The following is a 24,149-nucleotide window of genomic DNA, read 5'->3' on the forward strand; positions in this document are numbered from 1 at the left end:
TTAAATAAGAAGTGGATCTGCACCGTTCATTGCGTTTAATTGTAGTCATCAGATTGCGTCTGAGGAGGGAACGGATCCAGACCGTCCGTGCGCACAAGAATGAATCTGGACCGTCCGATCGCGTGCACGCAAATCGACAACGTGACCTCCCGCATTGGCACCACATCATCGTCCCTTGCCACGCGGCGAGCTCCGGTTCGTCGGGGCTGCTGACTGAGCACCCTACGTGGCACAATTTTCTTAAATCATGTTTTGATATCAGTTTTCAATTTTTCTTTTAACAATATCCTCAGAGTCCAAAGTTTTATCCATTTTTTTGAAAATTATTTTTAATTTCATCATTTATTTAATTTTATTCATTTTTACCTCAAATAAAATTTAAAAAAATTCAAAAATTATATTTATTCCTTAATTTTAATTGTAATTAAAATTAATTACAATTAATTTCACAGTTGTGTCTCTCTTGTGTCTCTCTCTTCTCGCTCTCTCGTCTCTTTCTTTATCTGTTAATTACATATATATATATATACAATTAATATATTATATGTATATATAATAATTGAATTAAGAAAAATAATTTCTGGTAATTACATATATATATGTATATCTATAATTAAATAAAGAAAAATAATTTCTGTTAATTACATATATATATACATACATATACATATATATAAATAATAATTTCTGTAAATTACATATATGTGTATGTATATAATTAAATAAAAAAATAAAAAAAAATTATAATTTTAAAATAATTTCTCATATTATCAAAAAATTAAAAATTTTATTTATTTTAAAAAAATTATAATTTAAATAATTTTATAAATTAAATAAATTTTTTAATATTTAATTATATTATTTTATTAATTCAAATAAAACAGATATTATTATCATATATTAATATATAATATTTTCAAATATAATATCACTTTATCGTTATCATATTACTATACATTAACTAGCTATCATAAAATTCATCCAAACAAAGCTTTGAATGTTATAATACATCAATAAAGGGTCCCTGTATAATCCTACCATTTCTTCTTCTTCACAATTCCAAACACACAATGACTCGAGGAAAGCAGAAGATTGAAGCGCAAAGGAGAAATGCAGAGAAGAACCAGAAACCTAAAGGCTCTCAGCTCGAGGCTAGAGCCGTTGCCCTCAAAGTCAGTTGCCCTATCTGTAAGGTACTCTCCTCCACTCATCTGCTTCATTTTTATCTCTGCGATTCTGCTTTTTCTTTATTCATGACTGTAGAGATCCGCCTCTGATCCTGTTTTTCTTCTTTTCGGTACCTTTTACTTCTATCTTTTTTTCTTTTTTTTTTTCGTTTTTATTGGTTTTTTTTTAGCCGACATGAAATTGAGACAAGAACTTGAGGTCTATTGATTTTGTTTTTGTTTTTCCTCAAGAAATCATATTGTCAAAAGCAACTCGAAAGATGACAATTCTTCAAGTGCTAAACTAAAGTTTGAAGAGGAAAATAGACTTTAATTATCGAAACGATATCGCGAACTGTAACTACGAAATCTGTTGATCATATTGAAAAGCCTTCAGTTTAATTCCCACGATTAGTCCTTTGGTATTGCACCCTTTATTTTTCAACTAAGATTATTAAGGCCATGTTTTGAACGAATTATTACTTTGTGTCAAATTCCACCTTCAAATTATCTGGTAGTTCAATTTTTTATGATTTTGTAGGGGAGCTCTATCCTCTTATACTTAAAATGAGTCTAGAATGAATTTCACAAACAAAGTTAATATGTTCCAAACATAGCCTAAGGAAAAATTTAGTGGAAATCATCTTATTAGCCTTACAATGTGTTTTTTTTTTTTGGCCCTCTTTTTTTTTTCTTTTACATTCATCAACTATAACATTTTTTCCAGTGACATGAAATGAAAGAAAAAATGTTCCCTTAGATTGTTGGCATTTGAGAGGCTTTTGTTCCCTCTATGTGGTCATTTTTAAGGATGTAAAGATCTACTGATCACTCAGAAAATATATAGGAAGATATTACATAGTAAAAAACAATAGGAAGAAGGTGATGTGTATCTAAACAATAAAACAAGGGAAAAGAGAACTGAGATCTTGGTTCGACTGCAATGTTATGTCAGCAAGTGTTTGATGTCCAAGCTCTGTGTTTGATGATGTCTCCAATGTACTCTAGGTAACAAGGAAAATTAAAAACTCAGCGATCTTGTTGATGGCTCAGCAAATATATTGGAAGATATTACATAGTCAAAAACAATAGGAAGAAGGTGATTTGTATCTAAACAATAAAACATGGGAAAAGAGAACTGGGATCTTGGTTCGAACAGCAATGTTATGTCAGCAGGTGTTTGATGTCCAAGCTCTGTGTTTGATTATGTCTCTAATGTATTCTAGGTAACACAGGAAATTTAAAACTCAGCGATCTTGTTGATGGCACCTGTTTTAAATGCTATATTAGTAACCAATGGAATAAAGCCAGAACCCCAAACAATAATCTGACTGACATCTAATGATAAAGACTTAGAAATGGTGCCCTTGTACATTTGGCTCTAATTCTTATGTTTCTTTAAACTTTGCTGGTTGCTCTTTATTGTAGTTTCTTCTAACTCTTTTTAAATTTTTTTCCCCCAGGGAAAAATATTAATTATCCATAGGCTAGTATTATGTCAAGTCTGTTCATACTATTTGGTCCAAGATGGGTTTATGAGAATCTTTCATACGTTCTCGAAGGTCATCTGATGCAAATTCTTCTTTCTGCTTGTCCTTAGTTTTAATTTCTAGCATAAGAACCCAATTTGAGGGAGAACTATCCCTTTGACATAAAGCAAATTAACCAAATATGAAGGATCTCAAAACATCTTGACTTTTGGAAAGGCACCATTTTTTTCTGTGGTAGTATCTTGCCAAGACTTGCCTCTTTAGTTTTCCCCTTTACTGTCTCTCTTTGTTCAAAGCTCCTAGATGTGTTGTGGAGAGTATTGAGAGGGTTAAAAGGAATCTCTTTTGATTTGCTTCAAGTGAGTTTAAGTGGGACCACCTAGTTAATTGGGATATGTGTTGTTTGCTTATGAGTGATGGGGATCTGGACATTGGGAACTTGTATAATCATGTTCTTATTGGCTAAATCGTTATGGTGTTCTTCTTTGGCGCCTAACTCTTTATGGTTAAGGTGATTAAGAGCAAGTTCGGTATACATCGGAATGGTTGAGACTCTAAAATCAATGCCTCTCCTTCATACAAAGATCCCATAGAAAGCGATTTCAACTATTTATGCTTTCTTTCGATTACTCAGTTTGAGGGTGCACAACGGCTGTTGTTGTCTTTTTCGGCAAGATTCTTGGATTGACAATGTTTCTTTGGCCATTTGGTTTCCTTGCATGTATAATGTGTCACAAAATTGCAATACTTCTATTTTTTCCTTTTTGGATTCCTCTGCAGGTCAATGCTTCTGGAATATGTTCTTCTATAGAAACCTTAATGATCGGAAAGCTATTTATATGATTTCTCTTTTCAACTCCTTGATTCTGTTATCTTTTCTCTGGGTCTTGATAGTATGGTTCTGTCGTTGGACTCTTCAGGAGCATTTACTTTGCAAGTTTTTCTTTCCCTTCTTAACTCATGGCCATTCCATTCGCTGCAGTGTCTTCTTTAATGTTCTGGAAGGTTTCTGTTGCCCTTAATTAAGGTTTTTGTTTGAACTGCAATTTTGAATATGATAAATACTAAATATTTGCTTCAAGCTCACAGGCGAATTGTGGTTTTTTTTTTTCCCTGGATATTTGCTAATTTTTGCTGCAATTGGTTTTTTATACCATTCAATATCCCTTTGCTTAACCCTTGACTCCGGAAACAAAATAACCTTTCAACTGGAACTACTCTTGATTTGAAGCTTTAGAACATCTAACAAAGTTCCTACTTAGTTGTGAATAAGATATACATGGATATTGGCCAACACAATTTGTTGTTACTCTGTTAGTCTCTATTTAGACTATAGTCCTCTTTATCCAGGAATGAGTTTGGTTCAATTTGAGTTTTATGAAATAAGAATCTGAATTCAATACAAATGAGATTTAGATTTGAATAAAAATAGCATTATGATTCCAACTAATTTCTGTGTCAATTCAAGTTAGTGTTTCTATTTTTTTTTCTTATTTTTCTTTTCTCTCTCTTTTCCTTTAATTCCAACTCTTCTTCCTTTTTTTTCCATTTTTTTTCACCAGAACAAATAGAGAGCTTGGGGAAGACAGATTGCTTCTTCACCTTCTTCATTCATTCCCCAACTCACTCAAGACACAAGCCCCTCAAGCCACCTAGACACCATTTTTTCTTCTAGTTTCTTTCTCATTCCAGAACCACCTCCATTCTCCTTTGTTCGCTTCTAGCCTTAGCTCGGTCTGAAGATGTCACAAGCCTTGTTTTCTGGGCGTTGCTCTCCCTCCACCTCAGTTACACTCTTTTGCTCTTTGGAGTTCAAGTCACCCAAAATGCTTATTTCTCTCCTCCCTCTCTTGCTGCTGTTTTCCTCCAGATTTGCCTCTATCTTCCTAACACCAGCTCCTCTCTCTGCTGTCACTCCAATCTCACCAAAATCCTTTTCTCATGTCAACTACCGTGGCCACGACCAAAACCCTCAAAACCCAGCAACACCATTCATCACTAAAACTGCCTCCTCCTGCACCAGAACCGCTTTATCTACATTTTGGGCGCATATATATATATATATTATATGGCAACCTCTAAAACGTATAAGAGATCACCCAATAAAAAAAGTAGGTATTTAGAGATGATGAAAATGAAAATTAGCTGGAGAAGTGATGTGATTAGTAAGAACAGAAACTTAAAATTGTGTGGAAGTGATTTGCAAATATCCAATTGTTTTAATTATAAGAGGATTTTCGGTTTTAGAAAGAAGAGGAGGAAGGAAAGAGAGAGAGGAGAGAAGGTGGAGACAATGGAGACAAAGAGGAGAGAGATAGGAAAAGAAGGAGAAAAAAATTATACAACAAAAAAGTAGAATTACTGCCAAAGTTAATGAAAATTATTAATGGAAAATTGTGGTTAAATTTTGCTCAGATTGAATGAAGCTCTTCAAGCTAAATTCTTTTGGAGGTATTGGAGGGAAGAAAATAGAATGTGGAGAAGGATTGTTGAAGCTAGATGTGGTGTGCATATGACCTCTAGAAGTGGTGGCAGTCTTTCTGTCCCTCATGGCCGGGTTTGTGGAGGAAAATTCTGATGCAGTGGAATTTGTTTAATCAGTGCTGAAAGTGGAAACTTGGCAGAGGTAACAAGATAAATTTTTGGGAAGAAGATTGGGTTGGGGAAGGTAGACTACTGAGGAGGTTTCCCAGAATTTATAATATCGCTCAATCCAAAGATATGACTGTTTTGGAGGCTTACAGGGTTGTTAATGGGAACATGGTTTGGTTAATTAATATTAAGAGGAACTTGAATGATTGGGAGGTCAAAGAGTTTGAAGACTTGATGTCTACTCTTGAATCTGCACATGTCTCGGATAGTGATGATCAGGTGGTGTGGAATCTGGAAAAAAATGGAATTTTTTGGTCACTTCATACTATAAGTTCTTACACGAGATGGGTACTGAAAAAAGAAGACTATTTCCTGCTAAGCCGATTTGGAAGACTAAAATTCCTCCACGCATTGCTTTTTTTGCTTGGGAGGGTTGCTGGGAAAAAATCCTTACTTTTGACAGGTTGAAAAGTAAAGGCAGGATTATTGCAAATAGTTGCTATTGCTGTTTAAAGGCTGAGGAAACTTGCAATCATCTTCTACTATGGTGTCCTACTGTTTCTAAACTATGGTGTGGGATTTATGGGTGGTTAGGTATCAGTTGGGTTATTTCAGGTTCGGTTGGGGGGAGATTTGGGCTTAAGGATGGTTTATATGTAAAAAGAAACATTGCTAATCTTATCTCTTTGACCGTTTTTTGGGTTATTTGGAAAGAGCGGAACAGAAAGGGTTTTGATAGCATAGAGAGTAGTTCTAATAGATTGATAGATAGATGGATACACTTGTTTGGGACAATTGTACTTGGTCATCATATCATTAATGATGAGGATTTTGGAGAAGTATTGATGCTCTAACTTTTTTGTAGAGATTTTGTACATGGGTGGTACTCCCGTTTTTGGTACCTTATGAATAATACTTCACACTTTTTATTTAAAAAACAATTAATGGAAGTTGCAATTTGATACATTGTAATAATTTAAGGTGCACATTGAAACAATTGAAAATTTAAGTATAATTTGATGTAATAATTTAAGGTGCGCATTGAAACAATTGAAAATTTAAGTATAATTTGATGTAAAATACAAAAATACAAGAGTATTTTTTAATATTATCCCTGTAGGTTATGACTAAATTTCACATGGCAAACAATTAAGATCTAGAAGTAGAATGAAAACAGAAATATATTTGAATCAAATGCAATGTAAGAGTTGTTATGCTTCAATGTTTGTGCGTGTTAAAAGAAAAATTACAGAAATGTAGCTTTTTTACGATAAAAATTATTAAAAGGAGAAAAATTACAAAAGTGAAGGATAAGAAATTTTCCTAAAGCAACAAAAGGAAGAAAAAGAAAAGGAAGAACCACATAAAAATCAAGATAAACACAAGATTTTTGTCCCTTTATAGAGCCAAATAGGCATACCTAAAGCACCCATGAGCCCTTGGTCTACAAAGTAGCAAAGAAGGCTAACCTTGATCAAAGAAAACCAATCAGTCCCATAGAAAACTAATCTGTTGCGATCCTTGAAAAGTCCAGTGCTGTGCTTCTAGTGCAACACCTATAAACCAGCCAAGAAAGCTCTTATCCAAAGTAGATTAACTTCATTATACCCTGATGCCCCTCAGGAATGTTGAGAGGAAAAACTCAAGGGAAGAGGGAGGGTGAGGGGGGGGGGGGGTTCCTGTACAATGCCGAAAGAATGAAAAAGCTTTTCTGCTGATCGTTTATATTGAGTCTGTTCATTACAACAGTCCAGGCAAAAACGTTAACTTTAGAGGGAGTTTTAGTCTTCCACAGCAGCTAAAATTATTAGTAAGATGGGAAACAAGGTACTTGCAAATGTACACACTTGAAGAATCTAAGTCCCAATCTGATATTGGGTTGTAGAGAGAAAATAAATGACCATATGATATTAAGTAAAGAGAGCATTTCATATGATTCTTGATTATGTAGAGAGTAAAAGCTCAAAGATATTAAGCAAAGAAGATAAATTTCGAGAGGTATGTTCATTAATGGAGGACCACATAGGAGCATTTTGGCACAATTAAGATTAAAGGCATTGAAAAAGGGCCAGAAAGTGGAGGATTATGAATCCAAATATATCTGACACTCGCACTGGCACCACTTTAAGGGGCTTTCTTACTTGTGTGGTCAGGTCAAGGCTTGAAAGAGATTAAATATTGGACAATGCATGTCTATGTAACTGAGCATGACAGGTGTCATCATTTGTCATATTTTAAGACTATAGTATCTTCCTGTTATTTCATAAAACTTTGGCCTATTTCATACCTTTAAACAAGGAAAAAGAAAAATTGATAAGGGAAGCCCCTTCATCATATACACTTGGTAGATTTTCCTGGTTTTGCTAAAATATACATTTATATGCATAGGAAGCTTTTAAATTTGTCCCGTCCGATTGTTACATTAAGCATATCTTTTACTTCATCACCAGCAGAAGTTTCAATTTTTTTTCCTGAAATTGTATTTTCTTTTCTTTTAAATGTGAAATATAATGGAAAAATAGAAATAGGAATGTTGATTTGATAGGGTTGCAGCTTTTTTTTCTTTTTTCTTTTTTTTTTTGTAATGATAGGGCAGCAGTTAAGTCAGAAAATATTGTGGCTCTACTGCTCAAGATGACAACCATCTTATTTCTTGGTGTGAAGAACTTTTGCAAATCTTCCAATTTATCCCTGAACTAAACCAAAATGTCTCATGTGATAAGGTTAGAAGAGGAGTTTTTTTAAGGGAGAGATATTTTTAGAAAGAGAGAAAGCTCTTATGAGCAAGACTGAGAGGATTCTTTTGCAAAGTAGATAACGGGATCGTTGGAATATGCCCCTGGCCAAAGAGAAGCACAGAAGACTCATTCGGTATGGATATGGATTATGTATCAGCTATATGTTTCAGTTTTGTGGTTTTCCTGGCGTATCCATTAATTTCTTTGATCAAATATGTCTACCTGCTTTGTGTAGTGGAGATTTCCAACTTATATTGCTAACATATATTTAGGAATCCATAACTCTTCTGCACTGTTAACTTTTTATCAGTATTTTTAGGAGTCTGATATAATCTGTGCTCCACCCAATTCTGTTTAGTGTTCTGATTGCTGTTTCTTTGGAACACTTGTCAGAATAATTAGACTAGGTTTTTTCCTTACCCCTTTTCTAAAATATTAACTTTTGAAGAAAGATATCTCCCTGAAGATTTTAATCTCCTATAAAGAAATGGCTATAAAATGACATACCATCTTCATTTTGTAAACCATACCTTTAGCTGGTGTGCTTTATCTTAGATCTATCTAGTAGGTGATACAATTTTTGGAACAATGTTGGGAGTTTACATTGCCTTCATATCAAAATTGTACTTATGCTCAAGAATTTTACTAACCTTGAACTGATTCTGGGCTTTCAGGTGCAATTAGCAAACCAGAATCAGCTTGGTGATCATTATGCCTCGAAACATCCGAAGGAAAAACCGCCTACTGACTCAAGTTAGTCTGTTTCTCATCAATGTAAAAAGATGCAAGGAGTACAAAGATCCTAAAACAGGAAAAGCTTGTTATGTGTAACTTATTAAATATTTCAAGTGTCTCAACAGCTTTGTTGCCTAAGTTTATTACTGACGAATGTGATGATGATAATGACTAGCTGGTTAATGCATTTCAAGTTTAATCCAACTGAATGGTGTATTATTAATAAATGGCTGCAGCACCGCATGCTTTCAGTTGCAAACATGTGATTCAAGTGACGATTTGGTGTTGCTTGAATTTTGTAGGGCTGGAATGTAATGGTGATGGCGGTGACAAATTTTTTTATCCTCCTGAGAAAACAACCTTCTTAGATGACTGAACTTAGCCATGTTCGAATAATATCAAGTGCCTCTGGTTTTCCACTAGACATGATTCCAATTCTATGTTCTCTTCGGTAAGTAAAAAAATTATGTTCTAAATTATGAGACTTTATCAAAGAAATTATTTTACCAGTGGTTAGGCACCTGGGAGTGTAAATCCAAATCCGAGAAGCTTAAGATAAAAACCATCCCATTGTCGGTTTAGAATGCCTGCTTGGCCTCCCAAATACTCAGATCTGAAAGCACACCTGAATGTTGAAAATCAGTGCCAATAAATAAATAAGATTAAAAATTGTTTAGTTATAGAGGAGAAATCAACCACAAAATTGAATGGTATTTTAATTATTTAGTGCTCCTCTATGCTTCCTAAAGGGAGTGAATTTGTAAGAAGCTGAAGTGCTATCACATTCTCTTCTTTTTCTCCTCTTTCTGTCATATAGCTATGGGGAAGGGTAACACTAAAATCAGCAGACATAAAAGTTAATTTTAAGCCAAATTAGTAATTTAGTTCCCAAACTTTGATACAAATTTTATTTTAATTCTAAATATCTTTTTCATTACAAAGTTTCTTGAACTCTCAAATTTTTTTTTTTTTTTTCAAAAATATTAACACTCAATTTTAACTTAAAACAGAAAACAGCTTAAGACTTGTTTGTAAAAGAAATAACTTATGTCAAAAGAAAAGTTAAAAAAGTAAAAATCAAAATCTCTTCGTTCTTTGGTGGCAGTTGGTAGAGACAGAACTACTTCACTTGCAACCACCCTTCCACTGTGGGGAAAAAAAGATATATACAACAGAGATACTAAGACCAAAAAGGGAGCAAACACAAACACAAACACTCCGAGAGAGATAGGGGAGAGATAGACAAAGATATATATATATATATATATATATATAGATTGTTGCTGTAAGAGAAGCAGAGAATAGCTAAGGTCGTATGCTTGGATGAAATGCGATGGAGGTCAACTGGCCAAATCTGCAAAAGAAAGACAAAGGTTAATGCAAGGATGGCAGATGGGGGGAGAGGGGTTCACCATTGAGAAAAGAGAGAGAGAGAGAAAGAAGATCAATGGAGGACCTATCAGAAAGTGCATGGACTAGGCCGACACCATTAGATCTAACGGAGAAGGAATTAGTTACTAATTTATAATATTTTTAAAAGTAATTAATTTACAAATAAGTAGTTACATGTATGTATTAGTTTAATTTTGAAAATTAATTTAAAAATAATTAATTATGTTATTATTTAATAATGGTAATTAATATTCTTTGATAATGTGTAAATAATTTGCAAATAACTAGTTACATGTATTAAAATAATTTTAGAAATTAATCTTAAATTAACTAAGATATATTAATAATTAATCGTGTAATTAATTTTCTTAAAATACGGCTTAATATGGGAATACTATCACACACACACACACACACACATATGATTTGTGTAATGATATATTTAATATAAATTTAATTATCTAAATAGAAGTGTAATATATTTTTTGGTATATTGAAACATGAAGGAGATTTATGTTTGCGTACATGTCCTCATAAGATTGCCTATCGGAGATGATATACTTCTTACAATCTAAACTTATAGATTGTACATGTATGTGTGTGTGTGTGTGCGTGTGTGTGTGTGTATATATATATATATATATATATATAGCTGTGGGTAATTTTAGAGAGTTAGTGTACGTGTATGTATGTATATGTATGATATGTGTTTATAGATGAATCGATATGAAAACGTGTTGCCTTCTGTATTTACAGCTATTACATACATTTTATAATATCTTTTTGCTGGAATCTGTTTGGATATTTTCATTCCATCTTCATCTACAAAAACAAATTTACCGTTTGCCAACTAAATCACATGAGAATTTACCAACTAAAAAAAAAAAAAAAAAAAAAACCACTTGGCTTAAAATGATATATGGTTAATTAATGCTCAAACTTCCCACACTTCGTTAACTTACATTGAATAGATAAGTCATATTTCTGGTTTTTTTTTTAATTTTCATTGAAATTGATACTAAATTTTCTAATGATATAAATTAAAATTCAGAATATCTTATTCTCATACATATATAACCAAACCACTCAATACAATCACGAAACCAAAGAAAAAAAAAAAAAAGCATTTAGAGAAATGTCTCGCTTAAGTAATTGCGTTTTTTGTTTTTTGAATTTTTGTGCTTTGATGATAGGTATTGCAGCTATTTCCTTGGCCCTCAACTTCCATATTAATGGCGGCAATGATTGTCAGAGGATTATTCAAGAACCGTTATTGGTAATGGGAGTTGTGATATTTGTGATATCATCAATAGGATTAATCGGAGCATGTTGTAAAGCAAATTTTGCATTATGGATCTACTTGATGGTGATGTTTTTTTATGTTTTGGGTCTTTTCGGATTTATATTGTTCTCTTTTGTAATCACAAATGAACATGTGGTGAGAAGCATTGTTAAGGAGATTGGTATAAGAGACTATCAGCCAGAGGATTTCTCAGAGTTTCTACGAGTGCATTTCATCAATGGACAACATTGGGATGGGATTAAAACTTGTCTAGTTGAAGCTAATGTTTGCAAAAGGATGAACGAGAATTCGAATGTGAATACGATTTCTAACTTATATCAACAACACTTGACTCCTATTGAGGTAAAATTCTTCCTGTATGATTAACTTATGTGTGTGTATATATATATTATTTTGATTAATATGTGTTGAATTGGATACATGTAGTCAGGATGTTGTAAACCACCAATTTCATGTGGGTTTAAACAAAAAAATGCAACATTTTGGAAAATTCAAAAAAGTGAAGCATCTGTTCAAGATAAAGATTGTGGTATTTGGAGTGATAAACAAGATAAGTTATGTTATGACTGCAATTCATGCAAAGGTGGAGTTCTTGCAAGCATTAGAGACCAATGGAGAATTGTTGCTTTCCTCTCCATTTGTGAGCTTGTGCTTATCATCATTACTTATGCCACTGGTTGCTTCGCTATGAGAAACAATAAAAGAGATAGATATAGAGGTTGGGCTTGATATTTTTCTACTTATAAATTGGTTTAATTTATTAAACAAAACTTAATTGCTAGACCATCTAATTTGTAGGTTTTGCTAATTTAAATGTAAATATACATTGTTTAATTAAATTTCTTTTGTTATTTTAAATCTCTACCTTTAAAACTGTAGAGTATTTCACAAATGTATACAATAGTGTAGATATTTATATTTGGTTGATGTGGGAATCATATTCTTCAACACATAATTTTTTTAAAAAATAATTTCTCGTTCATTTCCTCAATTTTTTTCTAAAATAAACTGCGTTACTCAACTCTTTCTTCAAACAATCTACCTCATCTTGTTTATAAATAAATTAATTTCCCTACCAACTATGTAGTTATCATCTAAATAACCTTTAAATGTACAAAAAGAAAAATTAGATTTAACTTTGAAGAAACTTTAAATGAAAGGCACATGCACATTATGTTCCTTTTAATTGTAAAGTGATAATTTAACCTTTACTATTTTTATGAATTATCAAATTGCATCTTAAATCCCATCATAGGAAGATGTTGTATTTAATTCACCGTAAAAATATATCGTGGTATGTACGTTTTATCTTACACCCTATAATGGGAAGGTGTCATATTTACCTTAAATCTTGTCCTAGGAAGGTGTTGTGTTTATCTTAAAATTTGCCATAAAAGTACACTACGGGTGTGTGTTTTCATTTTAAATCTCATCGTGGGAAGGTATGTCTTTTACCTTAAATTCCAACCTAAGAAGGTATTGTGGCGTGTGTGTTTTACCTTAAATCCATCATTAAGACTTGTGTATGTATGTATGTATCTTAAATTTCATCATGGAAAGTTGTTGGGGTACAATATCTTTTTTAAATCCCGGCATAAAAGACATCTCTAGGACATAACATCAGAAAAATTAAAAAAAAAAATGAAGAAAGAAAAAGGAAAATGAAAAAAAACGAAAAATTAAACAAATAGAGAAAATAAAAAAAAAACGAGAAAATAAGATTTGATTATAAAAGAATTCATAAATTAGATCGAACAAAATTACGATAGTTATGATATTTATTTTGTTTTTTTTTAACAAAAGATAAGGTAAAAGATTAGTTGTTATATCCTAATTTTTGTTCAGATTAATTTTATTTTTTTCAATAAAGAATTTTTACTTGGTTTAATAATTTTAGGAAGATTCTGGTTTTCTTTCATACGAGTATGATACCTCTTTATTTCTAAAGCATATTGGATTTAACAAACTATTTATTGTGATATACGTTGATGATATGTTGACTACGTGATCAAATTCTTCATTAATTTCTTATCTTGTGTTATGCCTTCAATAAGAATTTTCTACGTGTAATATGTGTCTCCTCCCTTATTTTCTTGGTTTTTTAGGTTAATTATTTTCTAAATTTTTTTTTTCTCATCATAAATATATAAGGTTTTTCTTCATAGATCAAATGTGGGTAAATAGTAAACCACCACTCTTATGACTTCCTTATCTTTTCTTTCCGAGGTATCTAATAATTCTTATTCTAACGAATAGATTCTGCTCTATACTCCTTAGTTCTATTTAATATTCTATAATGATGTGTCCTTATATTGCATTGTAATTAATAAGTTATATTAGATTATATATCCCCTAATTGATGAGTAAATATAAAGCTTTCAAAAAAGTTCTTCATTCAAAGGGTATTGTTTCCCATAGATTATGTTTTCTTAAATCATTACCCCTTCACTTACGGTATTTTTAAGATAGCGATTGAGGTGTAACTCTAACAATCATTACATTACCAAAGTTTTTGCTATTTATTTTCGAAAATAACTAATTTTATGGCTAGCTGGAAAGTAACCCATGGATATTAGAATTTTTGTAGAATGTGAGTAAAAAACAATTGTCAATATTATAGCTAAATTTTTTTTGGATTAAATCATTGCTTGTAGAACTTAGGCTTTCTCCCTCCAAGTCTCAATGCTACGGTGTCATCTACCTCACTATAAATCTTATTTTTCATGCTTAAGCAAATCACGTCGAACTTAATTTAATTATTACTTTCTTTAGGAGTAAATTGCCTCTAACAACCTACAAGTTTGATTTCTCCTATTGACAATTAAATTGGTGACATTCATCATGTCAATTCTCACCATTAACTTGCTCAAGGACAATAAGGATAAAGATGTATTTTCATCTTAAAATATATCTATGACTAAGACATTCACAAATTCTATATAAAAATAAAGTTGTATTCAAATATAATTTTGCGTCTATAATGATATTTTTAATCATTGTGACTGCAGTCAAATCGCTAGCAAAGATGAGGTCCATCAACTAATAGTCCTCTACTATATTTTTTTACTTTCTTCTCAATCTTTATCTTTGGATTCATTTTTAGTCTAAGATTACAACAATTTTTTTTTTATTTACAAAATCATCCCTAAAATTAGCTATTTCACAATCTGATGCAAGATTATATAAAATAATTTGCTAGTGACCTTATGTAAATATGTCAGGCTACTGACGAAGACTTTAAAATTCTACTTTTCCTAAATTTGGTAGAAACTAAATATAGAGAAAGTTTGAATCTATTTTAGCAAAAAAGTGAATAAGTCAATCCAAATACAAACTTTCTAAATATATGGTTCTAACATTCCTTTAAGAATTTATATCTAAAATAAGTGTAAGACAATCATTATAAACAGGCAACTCTTGGAAGTCAATATTTAATGTCATTCGGTCTAATTTTATAGAACTGATTTAAAAACCAAATTAAATTAATTTAACTCAACTAGTTTACTTGAGTTTTAACTAAAATTTAATTAATCTTTTAAGTTCTTTTTACTTCTAAATTTTAATATATAATATATCATAAAATATATGCTACATACAATATAATATATAAAAAAATATGTAGTGTATATAACATAATATATACATAATATATTAAAATTTTAAATAAAATCGAGTTATTTTTTAAGTTATATAATTATTAACTAAGTTGGTTCAGGATTGATTACTTGATCGAATTCAATTGCTTTAGCCGGTTGATGTGGTTCGGTTAATTTTTTCAGTTTTTTAAATTTTTTTAAACGAAACTGACTGAATGTATAATTTTATAATTTTATGTCAACTTATTTATTATTATAAAACTCTAAATCTACATTACTTGATAAAACTATCGAGCAATTCTTGTAGAGATTTAAGGATAACAAAAAAAAAATTATGAATTTATCCTTATTAGTTGAAATTAGTCAATGTCTATCCAAAGAATTGTGATAAAAATATGAAAAAGTATTAATGATATATTTATATTTAAATTAAATTGACACCGCTAATGTAACGGCCCCAGAAATTTAAAATGAAATGTATATTAAAGGTATCAAATGCGGAAGCGAAATCAAAATTCGATTAACATCCCTTACACTAAAACCAAAAATGTACTCACAAAATATAAAAGATCAAACTATCTAAAGGAGAAACTTGAAAGTAAAAGCTACGAATATGACTATGGAGTCTTCAGGCGTCCCCTTCGTCGTCCTCCTGCGGAACCGGCTCAGGAACGATGTCTTCCTGATCTGAAATGATTAAATAAAGAATGAGCTACACTAGCCCAATAAAGACATCACGATATCTCACCGTCATAGAGGTAAAGGTGGGTAGAAAACACAAAAAGACCAATTGAGCATAATTTACAACAAATTCTTTTATCAATAATAAATCCTTCACCATCCACTTACCTCGATAGAATCCATAAAACAGTGTACGAAAGTAATAACATTATCATCATCATGAAATCATATATAAACTGTATAACATAATACTTATCAAACCTTTCGTAATTCAATCGTTACACAACATATTTTCCTTTTTTACCAGCCCACTAGTATCCATGGGGATCCATAGGGGTCCCGCTACCCGTTAACCCTTAACACTTGAAATCATATTCCAGGGCCGTCCCCATACCCCGTCCGGTATGGGCGCCAAAACTATAGACCTCATTACCCCGTCCGGTATGAAGGTGAAACGGGCCGTCCCCATACCCCGTCCGGTATGGGCGCCAAAACACATAAGATCTCCATACCCCGTCCGGTATGGGAGACCACAATCCCGGTAGGGTTCCCTACGGACCCGGTCCGTCCACCATCTCCCAGGATATCTAGTCAGGCTGACCACATTATACAATTTTCCATTTACATAATCTATCATTCTCTTTTCCCTCAGTTAGCATCATCAATCCACATACAAACAAGCAAAACAGTAATTTATGCCAAACAGACAACATACAACATCAATATCCCAGTCATTCAATCCATAATCAATAAAACAGTACAATATGCACACGAAACTATAAACTGAAAACATCAAACCTCATACTGCATTTAAAACTGTAAAACAGGCCAAATAACAGTTAACCGACAAACACACTAGACTCGGGCTCCATTAGCGACCTTAAGCAATTTCACACATTCGTTGATTCATGAAATACCGTTTTATCATTTATTGAACTTTAAAACCGTGATAGGAAATAGGGTGAGGGGTCCTTATACGTTTCGGGGTCCGAACACGGCTTCACAGTGCGCCTACAGGCTGTCCCTAATTTTCTCTGAATTTTTTCTGGGGAACTGAAACGCACTACTGGTACCTGCACGTGTTCCAAAAAATCTCAAATTAGGCCTTGGGCCCCTTTCGGCCAATATCGCATTTCCGGCACGGCGGCTCCGCCGTGCTCCGGCGACGGCGCCGCCGCTTGCGGCGGCGATTCGCCTCGGTTTGGCCTTTTCCGGCCAAATTCGGCCACACTTGCATCGATCTTTGCGATTAAACAACTCTAGGGCCCTCGGGGGGCAAAAAAATTACGAAAAACCGAAGCTTACCGGCGGCGGTGCTCTCGGGTGCGGCGGCTCTCCGGTGAAGTTCGTGTTTTGTTGATTCGGCTCCGATCAACCTGTAGAGAAAAGAATGGTGATCACGGTGATATAAAAATTGCATTAAACGGAGGCCGGGAAGGGCCTCATCGGAGGCAAAAACCGAAGAGGGGCGCGGCGGCGCCGCTGGGCTTCGGCCGTATTTTTTGGCCGTTTGGCCGGAATTTTGGCTCCAATTTGGCCACAGGGGAAATCAGTGTGGAAAAACGAGTCGGGGGTATGAAATTTACCTCGATCGGCGGTCGGAAATCCCTCCGGTGCGGCGGCGGGTGGCGGCGGCCGGCTTCTGGTTCGTCTTCTCCGGCGAGGGCAGGCGGCTAGGGTTTTGTGGTCTGGTGTGGGGGTCTTATTTATACCCTTTTGTCTTTTGATCTCAGCCGTCCATTTTGATTTAATTTGGGCCGTCCGTTTTTGATTGAATCTGGACCGTCCGTGCGATTGCATCTGGGCCGTCCGATCGCACGTTTGATCTGGACAATTCGATCGCGCATACGCGGATCGCCAACGTGGCCCGTCCCGGATCGACGTGGTCTTGCCACGTGGCAGGTTCCGGTTGGCCGGGACTGCTGACGTGCCCTCCTTTTTTTTTTTTTTTTTCTTTTTTTTCTCTTCTTCTTCAATTTCCCGGGCGCTACAGCTAACATAGTTATATAATTATTAAAATTTTTAATACTTTTATTTAAAGATTATGAATATAAAATTCATTAAAAATATGTAATATTTAATTTATTAAACATAAAATTTAATTTATTAATATATTAATTACACTGTCTTAATCAAGTACAGACATATTCAAAATGGATGAACTTTTAGCCAAAATAACTACAATAAATCAATACATAAAAAATTAAATCGAATAGAAAAATGCTTACTAAACTTTAGACTTCTGTGATGAAAGCCAACATTTACATACTAATATATAAAAGTGGATATATTCGTTATTTTTTTAAAAAGTAAATAAATATCATATTAATCGTAAAATTGTAATTTTGACTAATATATAATTTTATTAAATTCCGTACAAATATATCATAATGATACTACTGATCAGGGTTCTAACTCCTTACCCAAACTCCCCTCCATTCCCCTTCCTCTTCCCCCATAAACGCCATGGAAATGATTTCGCTATCTTCAGCTCTAACCCCGCACATAGTCTCTCTTAAACCAACTCTTTCTTCCTCCAAATCCAATCTCTTCTGGAAACCTATTTCGTCGTCTCTCAAAACCTCGCCACTCACCAAATCCAACTCAATCCCTAAATTCACCAACTCACTTTCATGGGAATCCTCCGCTCTGCAGACACCCGCCACGGCCATGCGGGGGGCTGAGGGTGATGCTATGGGCCTTCTTCTAAGGGAGCGCATTGTCTTCTTGGGAAGCAACATCGACGACTTCGTGGCTGACGCCATTATCAGTCAGCTGCTCTTGTTGGATGCTCAGGATCCTAAAAAGGACATTAAGCTCTTTATTAACTCTCCCGGTGGCTCTTTGAGGTTTCTCCCTTCAGGGTTCCTTTCCTTTAAATAGTTTTTTCGTTCTGCTTAACTTTTAGTGCTTCAACTTAATGTTTTGTTTTGGTTTTATGCTCCTATCCTCTCAATCTGGGTTGTGTTCTTCTTTTATTTATGTCTGTTCCGAGGAAGCTTTTGCCATGTGTTATTGTTTTATTAGGAGGTTAATGTTTCTAGCGTACCTTTGGAATGAGGGTAAACCTTAGCTGTGACAATCACTCAAAATCTTAGTTGGCCAAGTTTGGTGAGTTCTACTTGAACCAATAGAGAACCATTTTGGAATTGGAACCTAGCTTAGTGATTAATGGAATCCCTTCAGCCTTTTGCAGCCCCAGATTTGGTTTGCTCTTGGTCCTCTATAGAGGGAAGAAACATGTGTTAGGTTACAGGAGGGAGTGTGGTTTTGTTTGCCATGTAAAGTCGCTCAGATCGTTTGTATTTTTGCATACTACTGAAATAGTTGTTGTCCCTCGGCAAACAACTGTGTCCTGCAATTCTCTCACTCTTTGGGATATGCGGGTAGAAAGTTAAATTTGTTATATGCAAAGAACATTATAAAAAATGAATAGCAATTGATATCTCTTTTTTTTTGTATCTAAAAAGGAGTGCCAATATCGTACAATTGACAATGTTTAAAGTTAAAAAGAATACTTCTTGTTTTTAATTAACAAAGATAAGAGGGTCTCAAGAATGTTGAAACTTTGGGGATGATCATGACTCCGTCTCTGTATATGGTTGAACTGGTTATCTGCTTTCATAATCTCATAGATAGTCAGTTTTCTTATTTGAAGCTAAGATATAGCTATCTTTAGTTAGGAAGAAAGAGTTTTTCTGAGTAAATCTGTTACAGTGGCATACCTGAGAATGCGTGAGGATTCCTGCCAAGGTAAAGTCCTGAAGCAAGCTGGCAGTTTACTATGCCAACATCCGGCTTTGCTGTCCTGTATCAAGGCTCATTAAACAGAACTGCAAATCTTTAAGATACTAGCTCTGTTTTCTAAGGGGGAAATTTGCTGATCATTATTGGTTAATCTTGATGATGTTTATAGGGAATCTACTCACCTGTTAGAACCCTATTGTACAACCAGGACTCCTGCAACCTGTTTATTTAATTGAAACTTCCTATAACACCTAAAAAGAAGAAAAGAAAAAAGCAAAGAGGTAAATTTATAATCCAAATGCTTTAGTGAGTTCCTGATTCTCGGGACCTTATTCTTTCTTTTCCTCTACCGTAGTAGAGTTGGAACTACGATTAAAAACTCCTGTTCTATTCCATGTGTAGCATTAGTCCTTTTAACATACTTTTTGGCAAATGACATGGTACAGTGTGCTTTCTGATTCTTAGCTGTACCATTTGCCCCCTCCTCAACTTTGTATTTTTCCTCAAGAACCCAGGCTGGATTGCATGCGACCACCTTTTTTGTCGCTTCTCAGGAAGCATCTGCAGGTGAAAGGCCTTCCTAATGGACTAAAATTTCTTAGTGTCCTTCCCTTGTCCTCTGATCCAGAATGGCTTGTAGTATTGCCAATATCTCCCCTTTGTTGGCCTCAAGAAGAGAGGGGTTTACTGGTTCATTTCCATAGTATTTCTTGAGACATGAAACATGGAAATGGAAGGGCAAGCAAGCATCCTTTGGTAATTGCAGCTGATATGCAGCTAGCCAACTGGCACAACTATTGGAGAAAGTCCTTACAAGCCTGGAGTGAGCTTTAGGTTGGGGCAAGGAGCCGAAGCCAATTGGCAATAGCGTTGGAAATGCAGCAGTACCTTCTTCTATACTTGAAATTGACCTCCCTATGATTGTTATCATAGATGGCTTTCATGGTAGCTTGTGTTTTGGTGGAAATGTTCATGTAAATCCTTCAAAATTTGGTATCATGTGTTTTGGTGGAAATGTTCATGTAAATCCTTCAAAATTTGGTATTGGATGTGCAACTCTAGCTTGACCGCTTGAAGCTTTTGTAAGTTCGAGATAGTAGGATAAAAACTTTGGCAGAAAATGACCATAAAAAACCGCAAACAGTGGTCATTAGGGTGCAATCTTGTATTATAGCAATAGTAGGCCCAAGCTAACAAATCCATCCACCTCCTTGATTTGTCACTTGGGAAGCAGCTCATATACATTTTAGTGTTCAGTTGACAACTTTCGTTCCTCCATTTGACTATGGATAACAGGCAGACTAAATGCTAAATCAGTTCCTGAAAATACAGAAGAGCTCCTTTCATACAACATTTCTAAAAGTGCCTTTTCAATCACTTACAAATATTTGGGCAGTTCATACAACTTGAAGATATGACCAAAAAACAATTGAGTATCAATATTGAAGTAGTTGGAACTCACTGAGTCGACGAGGATGATTCAGGCACTATAGCATGAACCTTCACAATATAACCTACTACGGCCCTTGTTATCGAGTGGAGTGAGATTTCTAGCTGCTCCTCCACATCTTTTGTGGTATCAGTTTCCCTTAGTTAAGTGTTATCTGCAAATTCCTAGCAAAACAATTTCTTGCAAGTATGACCCAAACGAAAGATTACGTTACAATTGAAACAAAGCACCTTTTCCTTCTATCTTCCATCTCCTTCAGGCCAGGTTTTTTGATAAATGGTGGTTTTCTTGGTGTCATTGATGCTCTCTTGCTTGGAAGCTCTTCTCCTTTTTCCTTGCTCTCCTCATTTCATACAGCTGGACGAAACTCATTGTGGTAGTCATATTGGGTGGGTGCTGCAACTTGACTTCCATGTGATGTGATCTTGAAGCACACTGATGAAGGTTTCTACCTCTTGGGATGGCAAGGCACCAACGGGTTGTTGCTCGAACCGGTGTTGGTACTCCACCATAGTCCCATCTTGCCTTTGTTTTAACAATTCTCTCAGCTTGTTGCTTTGAAAGGGCAGCCAGTAGTGAAGGTTGAAATGATTCTTAAAGCTGTTCTGAGATAACCATTGGTCCCTCTCCAATTCCAGGAATCGCAATTGGGTGTCATCCTCCAAGTGGAATGAGGTCAGCCCGATCGTGTCCTCTTTAGCCATTCCTTGGTGGAGGAAGAGGTGCTCACACCTTTTTAACAGCCCCGTGGATTGCAGTGCCATCCTACTCCGAAAAATCCAGCTTTGCAAATCAGGATACTCTTCTTCGACCTCAGGCGCTGTCTCCAGCCCTTACTGGGTGTCTATCCTTCCTTCACATGCTATTGGAGTTGGAAGCATGTAGGAGTCATTTTTGGTTGTACTTCCAACAAGTTCTCAATCTGAATAGTGAGATTGAATTGCTGTTCATTCAACAAGTCCTGTCTTCCTGATACTGCAGGGAAAAGCTCTCAAGTAACTGCTAGAATGCCTTGACTTCCCCTGTTTTCTCTGCCTCTATACCATGTCATTACAGTTCTGCACCTGATAATGAAAGGGTCCTGCTAAGCTAAAAAGTCTCAAAGCAAGCTGGTAACTTGCTTCGCCAACTTCCTTCTTTGCTGGCCAATATTGAGCCCTCATCAAAGAGAATCTCGAGTCTTTTAGAGACTAGCTCTGTTTTTAAAGAGAAATTTGATGATCTCTAGTGATTAATTTTGATAATATTTATAGGAAGCTATTCAAGTGTTAGAAACCTATTAAACAACCAGGGCTCCTACATCCTACTTATTCAATCCAAACTTCCTACTCCAACTCCTAGAAAGAAAAAAAAACAAAGAGATAAAATTCCTAATCAAAATCCCTAAAGAGGTCCCTGTTTCCCAGGACCTTATCCTTTGTTTTCTCCCAACTTAGCAGGGTTTGAAATGGAGCTTAAAACTCCTTCTCTGTTCCATGTGGGGCCATGATTCACCCTGACATACATTTTGGCAAATACCTGGTCCAGTGTGCTTCCTGATCCATAGCCAGAAATTCTAATTAAGTTTTGAAAATGGAGTCAAGAGAAAACTTGGCTTTTGGGTTTGAAGGAGTGAAAGAAAAAGAGCACAAAAAAACAGAGGGAAGGGATGGCAAGGAATAACTAGCATCCATTGCCGGGGTACAAGCCCTATACCTATCACCTTGGTCTGTGGTGTATAGTTTATTGTGTGTAAATTAGGTTGTTCCGATAGTATTGGGGAAGAGTTGTGGCCATGGAGAAGATATCAGAGTGGTAAGAAGACCGTCAAGCTGGTCCCGCTTGCTCCCGTTTGGGTCACTTGGAAGGAAAGGAATAGAAGGATTTTGAGGGTGTTGAATCTGATTTCGCATATTTAAAGATATTTGGTACCAAACCTTAAGTTTTTTTATTATGTGCTAACCTTCGCATTATAGCAAGGATTTTAGGGACCTTAGTGATATGTTGTTAGACTAGTAAAGAATTTTGTATATGGATTGCATCCCTTGGTGCTCTATAAATATAGAACATATTTTCTTCTACATAAAAAAGTTCCAACCTTAGGAATGATTATTTGTCTTGTTGAGAAGTGGGTAGAGTTGCCTAGTTATGTTTCAGCAGCCATGAAAAGAAAAAAGCTACATGGTTGTCTTTATTTATTAGCTGTATTTGATGTTTACATTTGTAGCGTTCACTTGGTGCCCTTCTACAAATTCTTTTCTCTTCTCACAAGAAAATGTAATATCATATTATAAAGTTTGGTGATAATGATGGATGAGAATAGTGCTAGAATGGGTGACTTCTTGAAGACTGGTATACAAATGCCTGTCAGTGACTCAAATGTGGTTCGACAATTTAAAGTGATGAGAAAGCTTGAGATGAATTTACCAACCTGGACTGACAACCACTTGATAGGTTGGAACCTTAGAGTTTGAGCTCTAGAAACTGGACAGAGCATCTGGCCCTTGACATTACATGCATGCATTGAATTGAAACATTTGGATTAAGGAAGTTTTACCTTATGAAAACTCAAAATGTAAAAGTGTTTTGCTTGTCTTATGCTATTTTGTTTGTCTTATGCATCAGTGCCACGATGGCTATATATGATGTAGTGCAGCTTGTGAGAGCTGATGTCTCCACCATTGCACTCGGCATTGCAGCATCAACAGCATCTGTAATCCTGGGAGGTGGAACCAAAGGTAAGCGTCTTGCAATGCCCAACACAAGGATAATGATTCATCAGCCTCTTGGAGGTGCTAGTGGGCAAGCCATTGATGTAGAAATTCAAGCACGAGAAATTATGCATAACAAGAATAATGTCACGAGAATTATTTCTAGCTTTACCGGCCGGACATTTGAACAAGTCCAAAAAGATATTGATAGAGATCGTTATATGTCTCCAATAGAAGCAGTTGAATATGGGATAATAGATGGAGTTATTGATAGAGATAGCATCATTCCATTGGCTCCTGTACCGGAAAGGGTGAAACCGACACTAAATTATGAGGAAATGAGTAAAGATCCAAGAAAGTTCTTGACACCAGATATTCCTGATGATGAAATATACTAAGCTGGAGCATTAAGATCAGGTACTGGTGAGTTTAGGTTTTTTTTTTTTTCAATTCTTTTTTATTCAGAAAATGTATCGCACATACATGGGATTATGAGTGCGGATACTTTCTTTATTTTTGAATAATCTTTTTGCATTATACTAGTAATTTAAAATCTAATTTGCATGTAA

The 24,149-nt window shown here is 34.8% G+C and overlaps 1 protein-coding gene and 1 long non-coding RNA gene across 6 annotated transcripts; both read left to right on the plus strand.

Annotated features, from left to right (window-relative positions):
• Positions 1 to 950: 950 nt before the first annotated feature.
• On the plus strand, positions 951 to 11,691 carry LOC110808647 (uncharacterized). Of its 5 annotated transcripts, none has more exons than XR_015817886.1 (4): positions 954 to 1,193; positions 7,972 to 8,119; positions 8,661 to 9,172; positions 11,307 to 11,691. It is a non-coding gene; the product is annotated as an uncharacterized LOC110808647 (long non-coding RNA). The 5 variants fall into 5 exon arrangements; XR_015817889.1 differs by having other exon boundaries at positions 7,977 to 8,119; XR_015817888.1 differs by lacking the exon at positions 11,307 to 11,691 and adding an exon at positions 9,827 to 9,977.
• Positions 11,692 to 18,095: 6,404 nt separating this feature from the next.
• Positions 18,096 to 24,149, plus strand: CLPP4 (CLP protease P4). Its single transcript, XM_022055161.2, has 2 exons — positions 18,096 to 18,542; positions 23,495 to 24,149. The coding sequence occupies exons 1-2, from the start codon at positions 18,160 to 18,162 to the stop codon at positions 23,976 to 23,978; spliced, it is 867 nt and encodes a 288-aa protein (XP_021910853.1). The 5' UTR covers positions 18,096 to 18,159; the 3' UTR covers positions 23,979 to 24,149.

Source organism: Carica papaya, chromosome 3 (genome assembly GCF_054855325.1).
Source record: "Carica papaya isolate Zhongbai chromosome 3, ASM5485532v1, whole genome shotgun sequence".
Taxonomy (NCBI): domain Eukaryota; kingdom Viridiplantae; phylum Streptophyta; class Magnoliopsida; order Brassicales; family Caricaceae; genus Carica; species Carica papaya.

What these genes read in the sequence shown, in the direction of transcription:
- CLPP4 (XM_022055161.2), top strand. Translation starts at nt 18,160, where the DNA reads ATGGAAATGATTTCGCTATCTTCAGCTCTAACCCCGCACATAGTCTCT. An exon ending in TCTCCCGGTGGCTCTTTGAG is followed by an intron (nt 18,543 to 23,494) that starts GTTTCTCCCTTC and finishes CTTATGCATCAG; the next exon opens with TGCCACGATGGCTATATATG.